We start from the raw sequence: 17,195 nt of genomic DNA, 5'->3' as shown, positions 1-17,195 counted from the left end.
GCGAGAAGGGTATTTGTCTATATGTTTTTGTTACTACCTGATTAAGTGAACTGCTTCTTCGATTTCTATATATTTTTGAAGTCAACACAACTTTTAGTTAAACAAAAGGGTATTTATTTACCTATTTTTTGTTACTATTTGATACAGTAAACTTCCTTCTCGATTTTCATGTGTTTTTGAAATCAACACGACTTTCAGTTAAGCAAAGAGGGTAATTATCTATCTATTTTTGTTACTACCTGATGCAGCTAACCTCTTTATCGATTTTCATGTATTTTTAAAGTCAGTTAAGTTAAAAGAATATTTGTTTATTTATTTTTGCTACTTCCGATACAAGCGGCTTAACAATGAAAATGGGAATGAAGTAGCGTTGACAAATTTCATAATTAATTAAATAAATAACGAGCGTACCTAAGCTAGCGACCATTGGGTCCGGCAGTTTCAGACTTGCAACAACTTAAATGAGTTAAATTCCATTGTTATTAGGCTCTCACTCACTCACACACAAACAGAGACACACACAGTCTCTCTCTCTCTCTCTCTCTCTTTCTCTCTCTCATTCTTCTCTATGAAACGCCAAAGGAGGAAAATAAAATAACACCCTTCACAACAATGACCAGCTAGCTAACGCTCTCTTTCTCTCTCTCTCTCATTACCTGTTTGGTAGTAAATTGATAATGGTGGTTGAGGAGGTGATGGAATTTGTGTTTGAATTGGTGAGAGAGAGATAGAGCAAGTAACTAATTAATGTGAGCACCAATTATCAAAGGAAAAGGATAGAAACCGGAAAACAATGTTCAGGTTGCACAAGAACAGGCATGCCAAATCAGGAGAGAGAGTTGATTTCAACTTCTCCAACTTTAAGGCCCTTCAGGTATTTACTCTTTTTTATTTTGGCTTTCAATGAAACATCATTCTTAAAGAACATGGTAATTTGGAATTTGTTGGAATCAGATGTGTAATGTATATGTTAGTCCAAACTGCCAATGCTATTTACAAGTTCTGTATAATGTTGATTCTGATTCATCTGATCACTGAGACAATAAGTTATTGATCCCAGAAAAAGCCAAAAGGAATGGTGTGAATTATGAGCCAAGAAAACAGTAACGTATAGCAGTTAGATATAGAAAAATTAATGTAACTAAAGGTTTTAGAAACAGAGGAGGTGGGCAAGTATGATTCTACTATGCTCCTTATTCATTTTGTGGCTACAATCAGTTGTTATGGGAAGTTTCTATTAATGGGTATTTGCTAATTGTAGAGATGAATGTGGGATGTTTAGAAATGCAATACAAGGAAACTTTTTGTTGAAGTTGGGGTGTAGTGAATGTAGATGCAATCGTAACTGTGAATTTCATTATTAATTGTGTGTTTAACCTCTAGAAAGGATATAAGAAGTGGAATTATTAACATTGGTTAGATTCAGGTCCAATGTAGAGTCGATTCAGTGACCCAAGCCTTCAAATCTCACCTGCCAAGGGCTGAAATTTTTACTGTTTATTTGTATATTTATCAAAATTTTCACCTTTGAAAATTATGAGGAACCCTTTATTGTAAAGGTCAGCTACTGCCATATCAAATGATTCAAATTAGTCAGAGGGGGGGGGGGGGGGGGGAATTTTTGGGTTCAGTTGAGCTGTCACAAGCTTTGGAAGGATTTTTTGTTCAGTAGTTACATACTCTTTGCTTACTACTATTTTTTTTTTTATTGGCAAAAGGTACCAAAAGGCTGGGACAAGTTGGTTGTATCTATTATCTCTGTCGAAACTGGGAAAACAATTGTGAAATCAAGCAAAGCACTTGTACATAATGGAAGTTGTCAGTGGACGGATTCTATTTCAGAAACTATATGTTTTTCCCAGGATGACTCTTTAAAGGAGCTACAGGATTGTTTCTTCAAGCTTGTTGTCTCCATGGTATTGTTGTTTCTACCACATACTCTTTCTTTGGTCATTAACCTTTTTTCGTCTTCCTTTTTTCTTTCCTGCTAAATGAGATATGATTCATGACATTCTCTCTTTGCCAATTTTCCAGCCTCTAAATAAATTTTGATTGTGCTTCTTGTACTCTCTTTTTTTTTTTTTTTTTTTTTTTCAGTTTATCTTTTAGAATGTGTGTTGTAGACTTATAGTCACCAACTCTATCTGTTTAAACATTCTGGTTATCTAAATAATTTTGGATGACTTTCTTACTGTAGGGTTCAGCTAGATCTGGCATCCTTGGAGAGGCTACAGTCAATATGACAGGCTATATGAGTTCGCCTGCTCCTGTTCCAGTTTCACTAAGACTGAAAAAGTGCAATCATGGGACAATTTTACAAGTGAGTTCTACAATTGTATGCTATTTGTTTCTTGGTGTTTGTTTAGACTTTGCCATGTTACACATCATTAGAAAAAAAATTAGGACCTTCTTCTTATACCTATCTGATTCTTTTTCCCCCTTCTGGGAGAGATATTTTATGTCTTTATTATGATAGCAACATCCTGCTCTAATTATAAAACTTCTTCAAAGTTTTTAGATTTGGTCCACTTTGTCATAACTTCATATGAAGCTAACGAAGGCCATTATATAACATAGGTATATTATCATTCCTATCGCAGTGGAGAAGCACATAAAGAGTATTGTGTGATCATAGAATACTTAGAAGTTGAAGGAAAAATTTTATTGGACTGCTATTAGACTCAGTATGCGTTGTGATATTGAAAGTTAGACTATGAAGAAGAAACATATTCGTGCTAAAATGAGAATATTAAGATGAATAGGTGGAAATACACGGAAAGATAGGATTCGAAATGAGGAAATTAGTTTAAATATAGGGGTAGCCCTATTGATGAAATCATGAATTTAATCATTTAAACATTATTTTAACAAATTTTGACATAATTCTAGTCATTAATCTTAATATAAGTTTTTACTGTGCACTGAACTGTGGCAATTATTACAAAATAGTTTCCTCAGTTTTTGTAACTATAAAGGAATGTACATTGTGGGGGTTGTCTACACAAATCCTTCTTGTCAGTGTGTGCTTGTGATGATATCTTAAGTCAGAATGATTCTGTCCATGAAACAAACAAGACCAACTTTTTAGTTTTTCAGGCACAGCCTATTTTTAGATTACTAGGACAGACTTTATGAATTTTCCAAAGTTGTTAGCATTATGCAGGCTGAAACAGGATAAGAGGCATGTTCTGTGATAAGATAGTTAAAAACAGATTTTAATAAGTACTGAAGTGGGACTCAAGAATATTTTGTGATTGAATAGATTTTCCAGTATAAGGATGATGTAGAGTAATGGAAATTTGACTTACTGGTAATTAAAGAAGGGGGTTGCGGATGAGATGGGGGGGGGGGGTAATTTACAAATAATGTATGTTTTTCTATAGTTGGAATTTGGCTACAGTAGTTTTCTGTTGATATTAGCTCAGTTTAAAAGGATGAATCTTGATCATTACATATTTATTGGTATGTGGGTGAGAACATGAGGTCCTTGTACTTAGTTGAGAATTCATTTTTCTTTACATTTTAATCTCTCCCGTGACATTAAGAATTTTCCATGTCTTTACTCTTTCAGCATAGAACATTTTGGGATTTTAGTAGTAAATATAGTTGTAGTGCACTAGTTAAAATTGCTCAGTTTTCCTTGCATATCTGATTTGCAGGTAAAAATTCACTGCCTGTCACCAAGAAAAAAACTCAGGTTGGAATTCTATGGTGCATGTCTTCATCATTATATGGTTGTTAACATTCTGTTTGGTTATGAAGATTTACTGCACATTTTTCAGGGATGAAGAATCGAAAGAGACAAACTTCCCTTCCGATCAAGAATCAAACTTTCATGATCTGGACTCTAAGTCAGAAGGATCTGAAAGTACATTTGCAAGGAGTATTGAATCTTCCTCTAGTAAAGATTTGGGCTCTACCGTGGACCCGGGAGAACCAGGGAGTAGGGTATGGTTACATTTTCTGCTCAAAAGTGGCTACATCTCTGTCTTGTTGGAACTTAATCATATTAGCATCTCAATCTGTACTCGTCATAGATTTATGGTTCTACTAACGTTTTTCAATTGATGTTTGCTTTTGTTAGAATATTTGATTTATATAGAGTATCTTTTAGTTTGAATCAAGCATTGATTCTCTCGTTTTCTTGAGGACTACTCTTGCATACTTTTCTTATATGTTTCAATGTAACTTATATGTAATCCCTTTTATGGGTCTAACTATAACACACCTTCGTAGTAAAGATGTAGTTATCAACGGCTTTCAATGTGGACATAGGCCGTCAGGCCAAACCATGTAGTTCCTGAGTGCGTCCTCTTTCTCTTTCTCTCACTAACCCTCAATCCCAAACATCAACTTTAACAGCTTTTAATACATAATATGATGCGGTGAGTCTTGGATTCAGCTTAGTAAGTTATTTTTAAACATGATTGAAGCACTTCTTTAGTTATGATATCTAACTTGGAGATCTCTAGTTATCGTGCATTGTCAAACACTTGGGAGATTATCAGAAATTGGGGTGATTCTCCTAAAGCTCTGTAACTCTAGCTCTTTTGGGCTCATAAATCACACTTTCTATCATTTAATACTGCACCTTCCATTTAGTCCTTCCTGTTATTCTTCAGCATCTTGATTGCTTGACAGTATATTATTGGGTTATGATCTTGAAGCCATATTGGAGGTCAAATTAAAAATTTGTTCTGTTTGTGAAAATTCAATTATGCATTATGTTGTATTCCATTTGAACATAGCAATCAAGAGTCTCCTTTAAATTAGCCCACCATTTTATCCGATTCATGTAGTACACATCCTGTGGAATAGTTATTACACAAAGATATTGTCAACAAGCCTTATGTTACCTTGAAACTGACATGATCACCTTGCTTCACTGTAGGGAACAAGTTTCTCTGCATCAGGTTCACATTACAGCTATGATTCAGCTGAGGGTTCCATTGGGAAGGAGACATTCTCCCCGAGAAACAACTTAAGTAGTGATCGACACAGTCCCATTGGAAGACAAGAATCGATCAGCTCCCAAAATGGTGTGCCTTCTGGCAGCAATCCAAGTAGTGATCCTATTCAATTAAATCATTCATCATTTAGTTCAAGGCTGATGGGGTCAGGAAACCAGAATAGTAGGCAAGATTTTGAAACATCGTCTTTGAAACCTGCTGGTTCTCCAAAAAACCTTACGGAAACTGCACAAGATTCAGTCGGAGAGCTTCATGCAGAGGCTAAGATGTGGGAGAGGAATGCCCGCAAGCTCATGCTTGATTTGGATATACTGAGGAAGGAATTCTCTGATCGGTCCAAAAACGAGGAAAATTTGAAAAAGGAGCTTTCAGCAGCATTTTCAGAACGTGATGAATTACAGAAAGAGATTGAACAAATGAAATTGTCACCAGAGAAGCCTATGGCGAAACAAACAGTGACTGAGGATTCAAAATTTCAAGATGACGGCCTATCCCATATTGAAAAGGAACTGAAAGATGAATTAAAGTTTCAGAAAGAGTCCAATGCCAATTTGGCTCTGCAATTGCAGAGGAGTCAAGCATCAAACCTTGAGCTTGTTTCTGTTCTTCAGGAGCTGGAAGAGACCATAGAAAAGCAGAAAATTGAGATGGAGAATATTTCGGCATCACAATCAAAATTTGGTGATATTGACAACTTCATTGAAGTAAATATAGAGGAAAACAGAAATTTAATGCTCCAGCTGCAACAATTGCAGGAATCAGAGAAGAGTTTGCAAGTTAAGGTGCATCTGCTGGAAGAGGCCTTGGGGGATAAAAATCATCATATAGAGAACAAAGGGAGTCTGAACAACCAAACCCTTTTGGAAATTGAGACAGAAGAATACAAAGGAAAATTATATGCTAAAGAAGAAGAAATCATCAGTGTAAAAGCAAATTCATCGGACTCTCTCAAAGGTAGACAATTTCCAGAAATGGGGTCCTTAAATGATGGTGATGTGAATATGATCAGAGAAATTCAAGTATTGAAAGAAAAAGTGCAGGAGCTAGAGAGGGATTGCAATGAGCTGACAGATGAAAACCTAGAGCTTTTATTCAAGCTTAAGGAAGCAACAAAGAATTCCATAGGAGGCACTTCTTTTGATCTTCCACCCCATGAGCTGTTAAATAACTCTTTTACTAGCATTGAGTCTGAAGTGAGTGAACATAAATCCCAAACAAACTATCTGGAAGATAAGTTAAAGAGGAAAAGTCTGAGGGAGGCTGAAGATAATGATGACATTTCAACTCAAGAACTTGAGAGTTTGAATATGGAACTGGAAGTTAAAGTCACAGAACTGGGTAAGGAATTGGCTGACAAAATTTCTGAGATTGAAAAACTTCAGTCTAAGTTGCAGTCTAAAGAACAGGAGATTGGAGTTCTTAGACAGTGTCAAAGAGAATTAGAGGCCAGGGTCTCTAATCTTCAGAAGGAAAAAATCCAGTTAGAGGGACAAATGGAAGCTGTGCAAGTAGAAAGTGATATAACATCTAAATGCTTGAGTGATTTGCGAAATGATTTAATGGCACTTAGCAGCAGCTTGGATTCCCATGTCTCTGCCAATAAGTTTCTTGAAAGAAAATCTTCAGACCTAGAAAATGGAAAACGTGAGCTAGAGCTCTGTATGTCGGAGCTTAAACAAGAAAATGGGCAGTTATCAGTGCGCATATCTGACTTGGAAGAAGATCTAAGATATTTGACTGATGAGATGGAGTCCAACCAACTTGAGTTAGAGAATTCCAAGGCTTATGCTCAGAGTCTCGAAGATGAGATCACTAGATTAAGAACTGAAATAGATTCTGAAAAGGTATATATGAAAGAAAAGTTGCAGGAGATGCAAAACCAGTGGTCAGAAGCTCAAGAAGAAAGTGAATATTTCAGAAGAGAAAATTCAAAGTTAAAAGCTACAGCTGAGAGTCTCAATGAAGAATGCATTACTCTTCAGAAATCCAATGGAGAGTTGAGGAAGCAAAAAGTGGAGCTGCACAACCATTGTTCGCGATTGGAGGCAAAGTTGACGGCATCACAAAGAAATTTTGCAGATTGCTCCAAAAGAGTTGAAATGTTAGAAGAAAATCTTTCTTCAACTTTGGAAGAAATTGCCTCAAAAGAGAAAAGCCTTACTTCCGAATTAGATGCACTTCTTGATGAAAACAGAAGATACAAAGAAAAAATTATCATGGGAGAAGGCTTATTAAATCAGATGCATTTGGAGAAAAATGTTGAAGTTGAGAATCTTCAACGTGAGGTAGAACACCTAATCAAGAAACTTTCAGAATTGCATGAAGAAAAAGAGAGAATAGCTTCTGATGCTGTGCTTGAAGTATCTAGTTTAAGTGCAGAAAAAGCTAATCTGAAAACTGCTCTTCAAGAAGCTCAATCTAAGATTCAAATAATTGAGAATGAACTCGATATCATGTGGATAGCATCTGAATCAAAGCTGCAAAGCCTGATGGGTGAGCTTGCTGCTTCAAAACAAAACCATGAAATGCTGATGGCTGACCATGAAAAAGTGTTGAATCTGCTAGATAATTACAAATCAGAAGCAGCAAAATTGAAAACAACTGTGAATGGTCTTGAACTAAAGCTTACAGTTACTGAAAATGAACAGCAACAACTTGTGGAAGAATCTAAAAGTTTCAAGGTCCAATTGCAGACAATGGCACATCTTAATGATGAAGTTTTGGTTTTTAAGAATGAGCTTGATGCAACCAAGTTTGAAAAGAAGAAACTGGAAACATCATTGCATTTAATATCTGAGGAACATGAAGATTTGAAGGCAGAGAATAATTTACTTGTTGAGAAGATCTCTGTGTTGCAGAATGCTGTGTCTGAACTAGAGGACTGCAAACGTACCAGAGTAATATTAGAAGAAAAGCTTCTGCAGATGGAGGGCAATCTAATGGCAAAAGAGGCACTATCTGTTCAGGAGACTGAACCAAAAAATGAGCTCAGCCATATCAGGAAAGCAAACAGGCAATATCAGCGGAAGATACAACTACTTGAGGAGGAGAAAGATCAGTTTGTAACAAAATTTCAAGCCCTTGAAGAAGAATTAAAGCTGTTGAAGGAAGGGAAGCAGAACATGAGGGAGTCTAGCACTATGAAGGTTCCTAGTTTGTCTAAAACCCATGCTAAAGTTACTCCTGTCCATGAAGATATGAAGCCCTCAAAGGTCAGTTTCATTTGTTCTGCAATTGCAAAGTAATATTCAGTGTCAACACTAACTAATCGGCCTTTTCACTTGTACATTGTTTTAGAAGAATGAAATGGTGAAGAACACTAGTCAGCAACGTGATAATAAAAAGAAGCAATCCTTGAAGAATGCTCATGTACAAGAGCTTGTAAAAGATCATCAGAAGCTCTGTAGCAACCAATCTCAAAGAGAGGTAGGGTATCTGAATATTTGGTTTATTCAAATTTGTCTCCATAGCTATTGTACATTAGACTCACTTATTTAGATAGGGCTAAACAGATGGAAGAAAATCTGCTGATTGTCACCAAAAAAATATTTTCTTATCTCTTTGATCATGCATATATCTCTTGTTATATCTGCATGAGAATATTGAATTGCAAAGGAATCCTTGTAGTATGAATGATCTCATCTTAATCTTTAAAGCTTATATTACTCTGTTGTTTAATTCTTAAAGGATGGTAGTGGCAATGAGATTCTTGATGAAAGTCCTCTTTCTGTTGGAGTCGATCCTGCTTCAAAGATTCAGTTGCTTGAGCATGAACTTGCCAAGGCTATGGAAGCAAATAACATATATAAAGCTGAGCTTGACAGGTATCTATAAAATAAGGATGTTATACCTTCAAAACACATATATGTGCATATTTTATTGCTTGGTATGGTATCATCTGTATATGCTTGTTGTGGTTTGTAAAGGAAACCTTTATTCAAAAACAATCAAAGAAGAAAAAAGAAAGGGCTTTCCATTTTTAGTTCCTTGGATGCAATTATATTCTTCTCATTAATTCTAATTAATTTTGCAGAATGAGAATATGTTTTCAGAAGACGAGATTCCCAAAACTGTTAGTATCTTTTTGGTCTATATATGGATTACAAAACTACAAAAAAAAAAAAGATTCTTATTGACTTCAGCCTACCACACTTTCAAATTGTACATTGATCAAAGCTTTTAATGTTGATTCCTTGACTTTTTTCTGAAATAGTGATAAAAAAGCAAACTTCTTAACCACGATCATCATAGTCTAGGAGTCTGATTTTTAAATCTTATTACTCAACAATAAATAACAAATAAAAGAACTGTAAATTTTTTATTACAGGAAACTAGCATATGCCTTAAGCATGAAAAACTCTACTTAATTTTTTTAGTTGTACTTTTCATTCTCAACAGAATTTTCTGCATCTTTGCTGCAGGTTGTCTAAAAGCCGAAACAACCATGCACACTCACCTAAAAAATCAATAGTAGAAGATGACATAGTGGCAAAAGAAAGTAATGGACGCACAAAATCATCACTAGAGGCAGAGTTAATAGACATTCGCGAGCGATACCTCCACATGAGCCTCAGATACGCAGAGGTAGAAGCTCAGCGTGAGGAACTTGTGATGAAGCTCAGGGCAACCAATAATGTAAAAAGATGGTTTTCATGAACTCATGACCGTAAACAAGCAACTTCTTGTACTTTTTCAGTCTCCCTCATTCAGGTAGCTTTTTCCATGAATTTTTGAAGTATATAAGATTGCTCAATCTTTTACGAATATTCCAGAGTGTGAATTGTTGTAAAGAAGAATGATACACCCCTAGCCCAAGTTTGTAAATGAAGGAACAATTGAGTCTGACAGGATTATAGAGACATAAAAGAAATAAAACAAAATGGTTTTCTTTTTTCCTTTTCTTTCTTTCTTTCTTCTTCTTTTATTTTTTATTTATTTTTTTTATACAAACAAGAGGAGGAAAAAGAAGGAAAGAAACCCCAAAGTATAATGTTTTATACTGTGGGAAAATGGAGTAGGCTGGACTTAAAGTGATTGAATAGGTCTACATTCCTGAACCACTTTTGAACAAGATTTTTAAAGTAATACAGCAAAATCCAATATCACTTTGATTGTCACTAAATAAATTCGAATATCATTTGACTATTCTTGTAAGTATACTGTAATTGTTCGTACGGAAGCCATTGGTGTTACAAAGAGCTTACAAACTAGAGGTACAAAAAAACTTTTTTTAGGGGGGGCTGTGTGTGGTAAAGTTTGGTATGAAAACTCAAAGTTGAAGATTCTTTTAATGCATATTGCATAATGCGATTGATCTCTGTAGTGGCCACAGTGTAGTTGAAGTTGGAAAACGTACGTGGAATTTATCATATTGTTTGTGTTTGGTATCAAATAATATTCTTCCAAAGCTTCCTGGTTACCCGTATATGTCACCAACAACCGACTCCAACATCTCCTTTTTTCGATTCTCCTTTAGATTTTTGCTTAGCAGATTTGTCCTAATATTCTACTCTATAGAGCTTAGTTCACAACTCTACTTGAGGGTGCTACAAGAAATTTTTATTAATACTTTTTCTCTTTCTCCATTCTTCCCATTATAACAAATGCGTTTACTTTTTTTTTTCTTTCTTTCTTTATCTTCACCTATCCTTTCAATTCTACCAAATGCGTTTCTAGTGGTCATTTTCTAAATTAGTCTGCATACATATCTGAAAAAACAAGCACATATTAAGCAATTTTTTTTCTTCTTGTAAAAAAGGAATGTTAACTTACCGCCACCCCATAGTCACTTCATAAATATAAGTGCTTGTGGATTATGTAGGGTAAGAGCCGAGATTCAAGTCTTCAGGAGAGAGCTTTACACACATATAAACTCATATTAGATTAGAGTAGAATTTTTATCTTATATTAAAAAAAAAAAAAGGAATGTTAACTTTACCCTTCAAGAAATTAGCCTCACTGTCGGTCTCACATGACTAATCAGACTCTTTCAAGTGCATTATGCAATCAAGAAATATAATAAAACTTTATTTATGTTTGAGAGAGTGAAAGAGTGAAATAGCTTGCATCACTTAGAATATGAAATCTCACTCAGACAATTAAAGCCAAAGAAAAGTCGAGAATTTTGGTGAACTTTTTCTGAAGGTGTTTTCTGTGTGATTAAAGCCAGAGATTGCTTTGTATATGTGACCCCAATTTGGTGCAATATGGACGTAGTTAGCCCCCGCTGTGCCTGGTCGCCCACTCAATGAAAATCCATATCAACAAATCACAAACAAAGACAATTCCAACCTTTGCTTTCTAATAAGCCTCCCTCTATCTATCTAGAGTTTCTACTGGTGGCTTAGATTAGGCTAAGCCACCATCAGACAAAACCAAGTTCTCATCTTACTTCCAATATAGCGGCTATGAATGATTAACCTAATAGACTTCTGTATAAGAATAATATATATATTTTTAGAAATACAAAAGTAATGTTAGGGATGCAATATTTTTCATAATTTATTTTTACAACAATTGATCTACCTAATTATAATTAGAGTGACATCACTTTCACTCCAAATGCACATCACTAATTGTTACTATAATTAGAGTGATATTTCACCCCCATATGCACGTCACTAATCATTATATTTAGGGTGATATATCACTTTCACCCTAGATGCACTACACACTATTAAATCACGATAGATCGTAGTAATAGTAAAGAATAGCAATATCACTTTCACTCCAGATGCACGCTAGATTGTATTACTAGTAAAAAAGATAGGGAGGGAATATTATGTCCCAAGACAGGAATATTAGTAACCAGGATTCACGGTCAACCTCCATAACCCCAAAAATTGTGTGCCACATGGCACGCCAAAGTTACCATCATAGTACATTGCTATTAGAGGAGTATAAGAAAAGCTCTCCTCATTGGATATGCAACAAGAAAAAGTTTAGTGTCACATATAGACAATATAAAAATCTAAGGTTTTGAAAAAGAAAACAGACAGGAGTGAGAATTGGTGGTGTCTATCAGATGTGGAGCAAAGGAAATGCCAATGGCATATCCTCTGGAAGATGCTTAAACTGTGTAGCTTTCCATTTCACTCTCTTTTATTCCTTACTTTCTTTTTTGTTACTTTAGTAGAAAGTGATGATGGTACAACTTAAGTCTTCTAAACCTTTTATTGCCCTCATGACCAAGCAATGAAGCAAATCCTATAAACAACCAATCCAAGCTTCATGATCAAACCCTCTTAGCACTGCACTATCCCATCATCTTATATGCTTTGGTTTCTTGACCACCCCTGCCCCCCTCCAATGGCACCAACTGATCAATTGGTGGCGGGAGGGGTGGTCGCTTATTGTGATGGTGGTGGTGGTGTGGTTTTACTACGTATATGAGTGTGCTTTTTTTCTTATCTTTTCCCCATGCTGCAGTGCACAGTGGGAAAAAGTAAAGGCTGTTGACGACCGAGAACCGCCTTCTAATGGCGGTTTCTCTTAGAGGGCAACTCCAATCCTTTGGCATTTTCACTTCCTCCTCAGAATCTCTCTTCACTTTCACCTGCATTTGGGCTCGAGGAAACTTCCATAAAGGGCGAGTCAGATACATATATTGTATGTTCTATATGTCATTTTCTCTTTGTTTTGTTTCGGTTGTAGTACTATCATGAAATAAATTGCTGCTAAGCTATCTTGGTATATCAGCAAAATCATGTCTAAGTTACTATTATCTGTAACTTAGACCTCTGGCCAAAGTTTGTTAATGCAGTTTATAATTTTTGTGTTTTGAACTTTAAGCATATCCGAAATTCTTATTGCAGTCTTTGTTATTATGGATAAAGTTTGGAGTTTATGATTTATCTTCATCTTTTTTTCTTTTTTTTTTGAGAGCAACTTTGGACATTTGCTGGAGTGCTATGCTGAGCGAGCTTGTAGTTTCATGTGGTGGAAGAAACCGGGGGACCCCTCCTCCCCCCCCCCCCCCCTTGCCTTTACTTCTTAAATTTTTCCTCTTTTTCCTTGATGAAACATAATTATGTACAATTTTATTTAAATGGCCCCTTTAGATTTTCTTAAAATCTTAATTATAACTCATTTAAATGATTTAGAGGCATCTTTTCATACCAATTTTATTTTCTATTGCTCTTAGCTTCTTCTTTTTCTTTTTTTATTTGTTGACAATTTTATAGTTAGTAATTGGGAAAGATAATTCGAATCGTTCTTTTCATAAAAGAGAAAATGCAATGCCAAAATGACTCTTATGCTACATATACATAGTCAGAGAGACCCAAGGTATGATTTTCAAGTTTTCAACAGTCTAATATAGTAACAAAACTATTTTTTATTCTTATTTAGATTCAACTTTCCTTTTTTTTTATTTATAATTTAAGACATTTCCAAAGTAAGGGTTGGAGATTGAACCTTGATACAAGACTACAATAAGGGATTCATATGCTAATCAACTTAAAAGGCCATTGACAAAACATGTTAGGGTTTCACTTTCTAGAATCTCCATTGTTGATATTGTCTCGTGGATGAGACCTTTGTTATTTTGAAATTTAAGAAATTATTTTAAAAGAAAAGATTCTTTTTGAAAATCATTTTTTAGTTTTTACTGTGGCCATTAATTTATGTTTGCAATTTTATCATAATTATTTGAATGGGAGAAGAGGAACTTTTTCAGGGTCCCCCCTAATCTGATAGTACTATTTTATACTATATATAAATAAGATCGATATTAAATATAAGATTCAAAGAATCTGTCAGTATTATGTATATTCTACATATCAATTTGTATGCATTTTTAAATAAAATTAGTATTACTATGTCAAATTTTTAATTATGAATGGACAAGTATCAACATTCTCATCAAGGTCAATGAACCCAAAATTTAAAACAAATCATGTTGTAAGTTGTAACCCAAATCTATGCATGGAAACATTCAACAAGAGTAATGATGATAAGGTAGTCTTGACAATACGAGGGAGGTGATCAACTTGGCTTTCGTGCCATGTATTATTAATGGGTTGGCACCAAAATTAAGAAAATAAAATTGAACATATAAAGCAAAAATTAAATAACAATTAAAAAGTAATTTAAATTCTGATTGTGCTTTTTCTTTAACATAATATAAATGATATAGCTAAACTCGCCTAAAACCATATTGCATCAAGCTCAAAAAATTGTCCAAAATAATTATCTATGAACAATTCCTTAATATAATTATTGACATGTTTTCCATCAATACATCATAACAAATCAATTTTATCAGCATACAACGTTGAAGGTTGTCTGATTAGTGATTTTTGAGATCAATGTTGAAGGCGGTGGCTTGACCGAATCAACGTTGATGGTTGCGTCTTTTCTTCAATCGATGCTAGCGAGCAACTTTGTTACAAACTTGCGCCTGAAATGGGTCTTATTATGTTGGGCCTCATGGTGGTGGGCCTTATGCTTGGGTGGATCTCATGGTAGTGAGTGATGGTGGTTGGATTGTAACTTGCACATTGACCATTGTAAAATGTGGTGGTTTTGTTGTAAAATTAGATATATTTGATACAAGTGGGGAAATAGTGGAAGATATTGAAAAATGTAATATTTAAATAGAGTATAAAAACAAGCATTGAGCATATATATAGGTGTATGTGAATTGAAGTTTGTTAAAATAGCATTGGTGGGGGGTTTTAGACCAAAATTGACTAAAATTGCATTAAGTTTAATGTGAATGCTCTAATATATAGCTCCTATTACGTGCAATTATGTTGCTTCATAAATTCAACATTACAATTGACAATCAACACTCCATAAATTCATCATGTTAAAACACTGTTGCTTTGAGAGCTAGATTTTTTTTTTTTTTTTTTTTTTTGTGTTTCGTGTTTTGTGTTTTGTTAAGTGATATATTATTTTCTTTAATTTTTTGGGTAATAATCTAAGTGATATGCTTACTTACTAACAAAAATAAAAAATAAAAAACTCTTTTGATCTCCCTTGATTAAATATTGGTTGTAAGTGGGCAACATTTCAAAGGAACAAAGGAACTATAACAAGATTTACACTAAGGCTAAACAATGCTAATTCTTGCAAACAAATGATAAGTACTATATTAAGAAAGAGAAGTCTCTTTTCAACTCAAACCAACTAGGGTTTGGCTAGGGAGGCTCTAATGATTAAGTCAGTAATCCAACAATAGATAAAAAGTGAAATAGCAATACCTAAGTTCACTAGCTAAGACTAAGTGGTGGATAAACATTTCTACTTTAAGTTGCACATCTTTAACTGTTTTAAAAGGGTTTATAAGTTCAGCATCCTAAGTTGAGCTTTGGATAACCTTAAAAATTCTAAAAAGTTAAAGGAACTTACTAAGACTTCTTCTAATACTTTATGGAGTTCTATAAGGTTCCATTTACTCAATGTTAAATGTCATAAGTGAGCTGAGATCTAGGCTATTATAGACTTTATATGATCTAGCCCGTTTGCATGGCCGGCCAACATTTTGAGATTTTGGGCTTTGGCCTTATTTTTGTGGTCATGAATACAATATATCATGTTTCATATTCATGACAATGCATTAATTTTAGACGGTTATGATTAACAAGTACGTACACCAATGGCACATACATGGTATGTATGGCTTTTACATCATTTTATACATTTCCTAAATTTCTGTGTTTGTTAGGGGTCTAAACCCGGTAAGCAAAACATGATGCACATACAGTGTATGTAGTATGAGCGTTTTAGTCCTAAACAACCATGATCTTTATTTTCAATTGGATCTTATTAAGTATATTTTTGTGCTACTAATGGCATTTTTTTTGTTGTTGGTGTTTTTAGGTTTTTGGTGGTGGTTTTGGGATTTTTATTGAGTAGAGGATAGAAATGAGAGTATTGATAGGTAGTGAAGGGGTGTTCACCAAACCACATAAACCGCACCAAAACCGCCCGCAAAATGGCATAACCCCACCACACCGCAAGTAATAGTGCACCACACCGCACCACATCACATGGTGCAGTGCAGTTTGCGGTTTTACAATAAGAAAACCACACAAACCGCACCGCACCGTATCTTCTCTATATATTAATATTTTTAATTATTATTAATATTAAATATATTATTAATAATTTAATAACCTAGATTTCAAAAAAAAAAAAAAAAAGTTTGATAACCCTAGCAAGTGTTGATTAGGAAAGCTAGCCCAAAATAAAGAAAAATTAGCTTAATAGTTTAAAACTTGGACCAAAACAAAAGCAAAAAAAATTAGTTTTGGGCTAGGTAGAAAAAGCCCAAAATTTAAAAAATATACCAACTTCAAATCATTCAAACCGCATTTTATATACTGCACTGCATATGTAACTGTAAAAATGAGATGCAGTGCAGTTATGGTTTTGGCTAAACTTTAAACTGCACCGCACCGCACATGTGACCGCAAAAATAAGGTACGATGCAATTATGGTTTTAGCTAAACTGCACCGCAAAGTGCGGTGCTAAAAATGGCCCAAAACCACACCGCACTGCACTGCAAACACCCTTAGCAGTGATGAGTTCTTAAAAGATTTGGGCCTCATGGTGGTGGGTCTTGCGCTTGGGTGGATCTCATGGTGAAGGACCTTATGCCTGGATGGATCTCATGGTAGTAAGTAATAGTGGTTGGATTGTAACTTGCACATTGACCATTGTAGAATATGGTGAGTCTACAGTGGTGGTTTTGTTGAAAAATTAGATATATTTGATACAAGTGGGGAAATGGTGGAAGATATTGAAAAATGTAATATTTAAATAGAGTAGAAAAACAAGCATTGAGCATATATATATATATATATATATAGGTGTATGTGAATTGAAGTTTGTTAAAATAGAATTGGTGGGGTTTTTTAGATCAAAATTGACTAGTATTGCATTAATGTGAATGCTCTAATATATAGATTGTACTATGTGCGTTCACGTTGCTTCATAAATTCATCGTTACAATTGACAATCAACACTCCATAAATTCATTATGCAAAAATATTGTTGCTTTGAGAGCTAGTGTTTTTTTTTTTTTTTTGTTAAGTGATATATTCTTTCTAGGTAATAATCTAAGTGATATGCTTGCTTACTAACAAAAAAATAAAGAAGAAACTTTTTTGATCACCCTTGATTAAATATTGGTTGTAAGTGGGCGACATTTCAAAGGAACAAAGGAACTACAACAAAATTTACACCTAGGCTAAACAATGCTAATTCTTGCAAAC

The 17,195-nt window shown here is 34.6% G+C and overlaps 1 protein-coding gene across 2 annotated transcripts; it reads left to right on the top strand.

The window, feature by feature from the left end:
• The first annotated feature begins 661 nt into the window (after positions 1-661).
• On the top strand, positions 662-9,875 carry LOC142609723 (uncharacterized). Of its 2 annotated transcripts, XM_075781426.1 has the most exons (10): positions 662-874; positions 1,719-1,916; positions 2,198-2,320; positions 3,660-3,697; positions 3,783-3,948; positions 4,892-8,182; positions 8,268-8,396; positions 8,658-8,794; positions 9,004-9,042; positions 9,392-9,875. In XM_075781426.1, the coding sequence occupies exons 1-10, from the start codon at positions 794-796 to the stop codon at positions 9,624-9,626; spliced, it is 4,437 nt and encodes a 1,478-aa protein (XP_075637541.1). In that variant the 5' UTR covers positions 662-793; the 3' UTR covers positions 9,627-9,875. The 2 variants fall into 2 exon arrangements, with proteins under 2 accessions (XP_075637541.1, XP_075637542.1); XM_075781427.1 differs by lacking the exon at positions 9,004-9,042.
• The last annotated feature ends 7,320 nt before the right edge of the window (positions 9,876-17,195 follow it).

The sequence above is a fragment of the Castanea sativa genome, chromosome 9, assembly GCF_040712315.1.
Source record: "Castanea sativa cultivar Marrone di Chiusa Pesio chromosome 9, ASM4071231v1".
In the NCBI taxonomy this organism is placed as follows: domain Eukaryota; kingdom Viridiplantae; phylum Streptophyta; class Magnoliopsida; order Fagales; family Fagaceae; genus Castanea; species Castanea sativa.
Note: the sequence above shows the minus strand (reverse complement) of the source record. Positions and strands in the feature narration are given on the sequence as shown.

What these genes read in the sequence shown, in the direction of transcription:
- LOC142609723 (XM_075781426.1), top strand. Translation starts at nt 794, where the DNA reads ATGTTCAGGTTGCACAAGAACAGGCATGCCAAATCAGGAGAGAGAGTT. An exon ending in ATCATGGGACAATTTTACAA is followed by an intron (nt 2,321 to 3,659) that starts GTGAGTTCTACA and finishes TCTGATTTGCAG; the next exon opens with GTAAAAATTCACTGCCTGTC. An exon ending in TCACCAAGAAAAAAACTCAG is followed by an intron (nt 3,698 to 3,782) that starts GTTGGAATTCTA and finishes CACATTTTTCAG; the next exon opens with GGATGAAGAATCGAAAGAGA.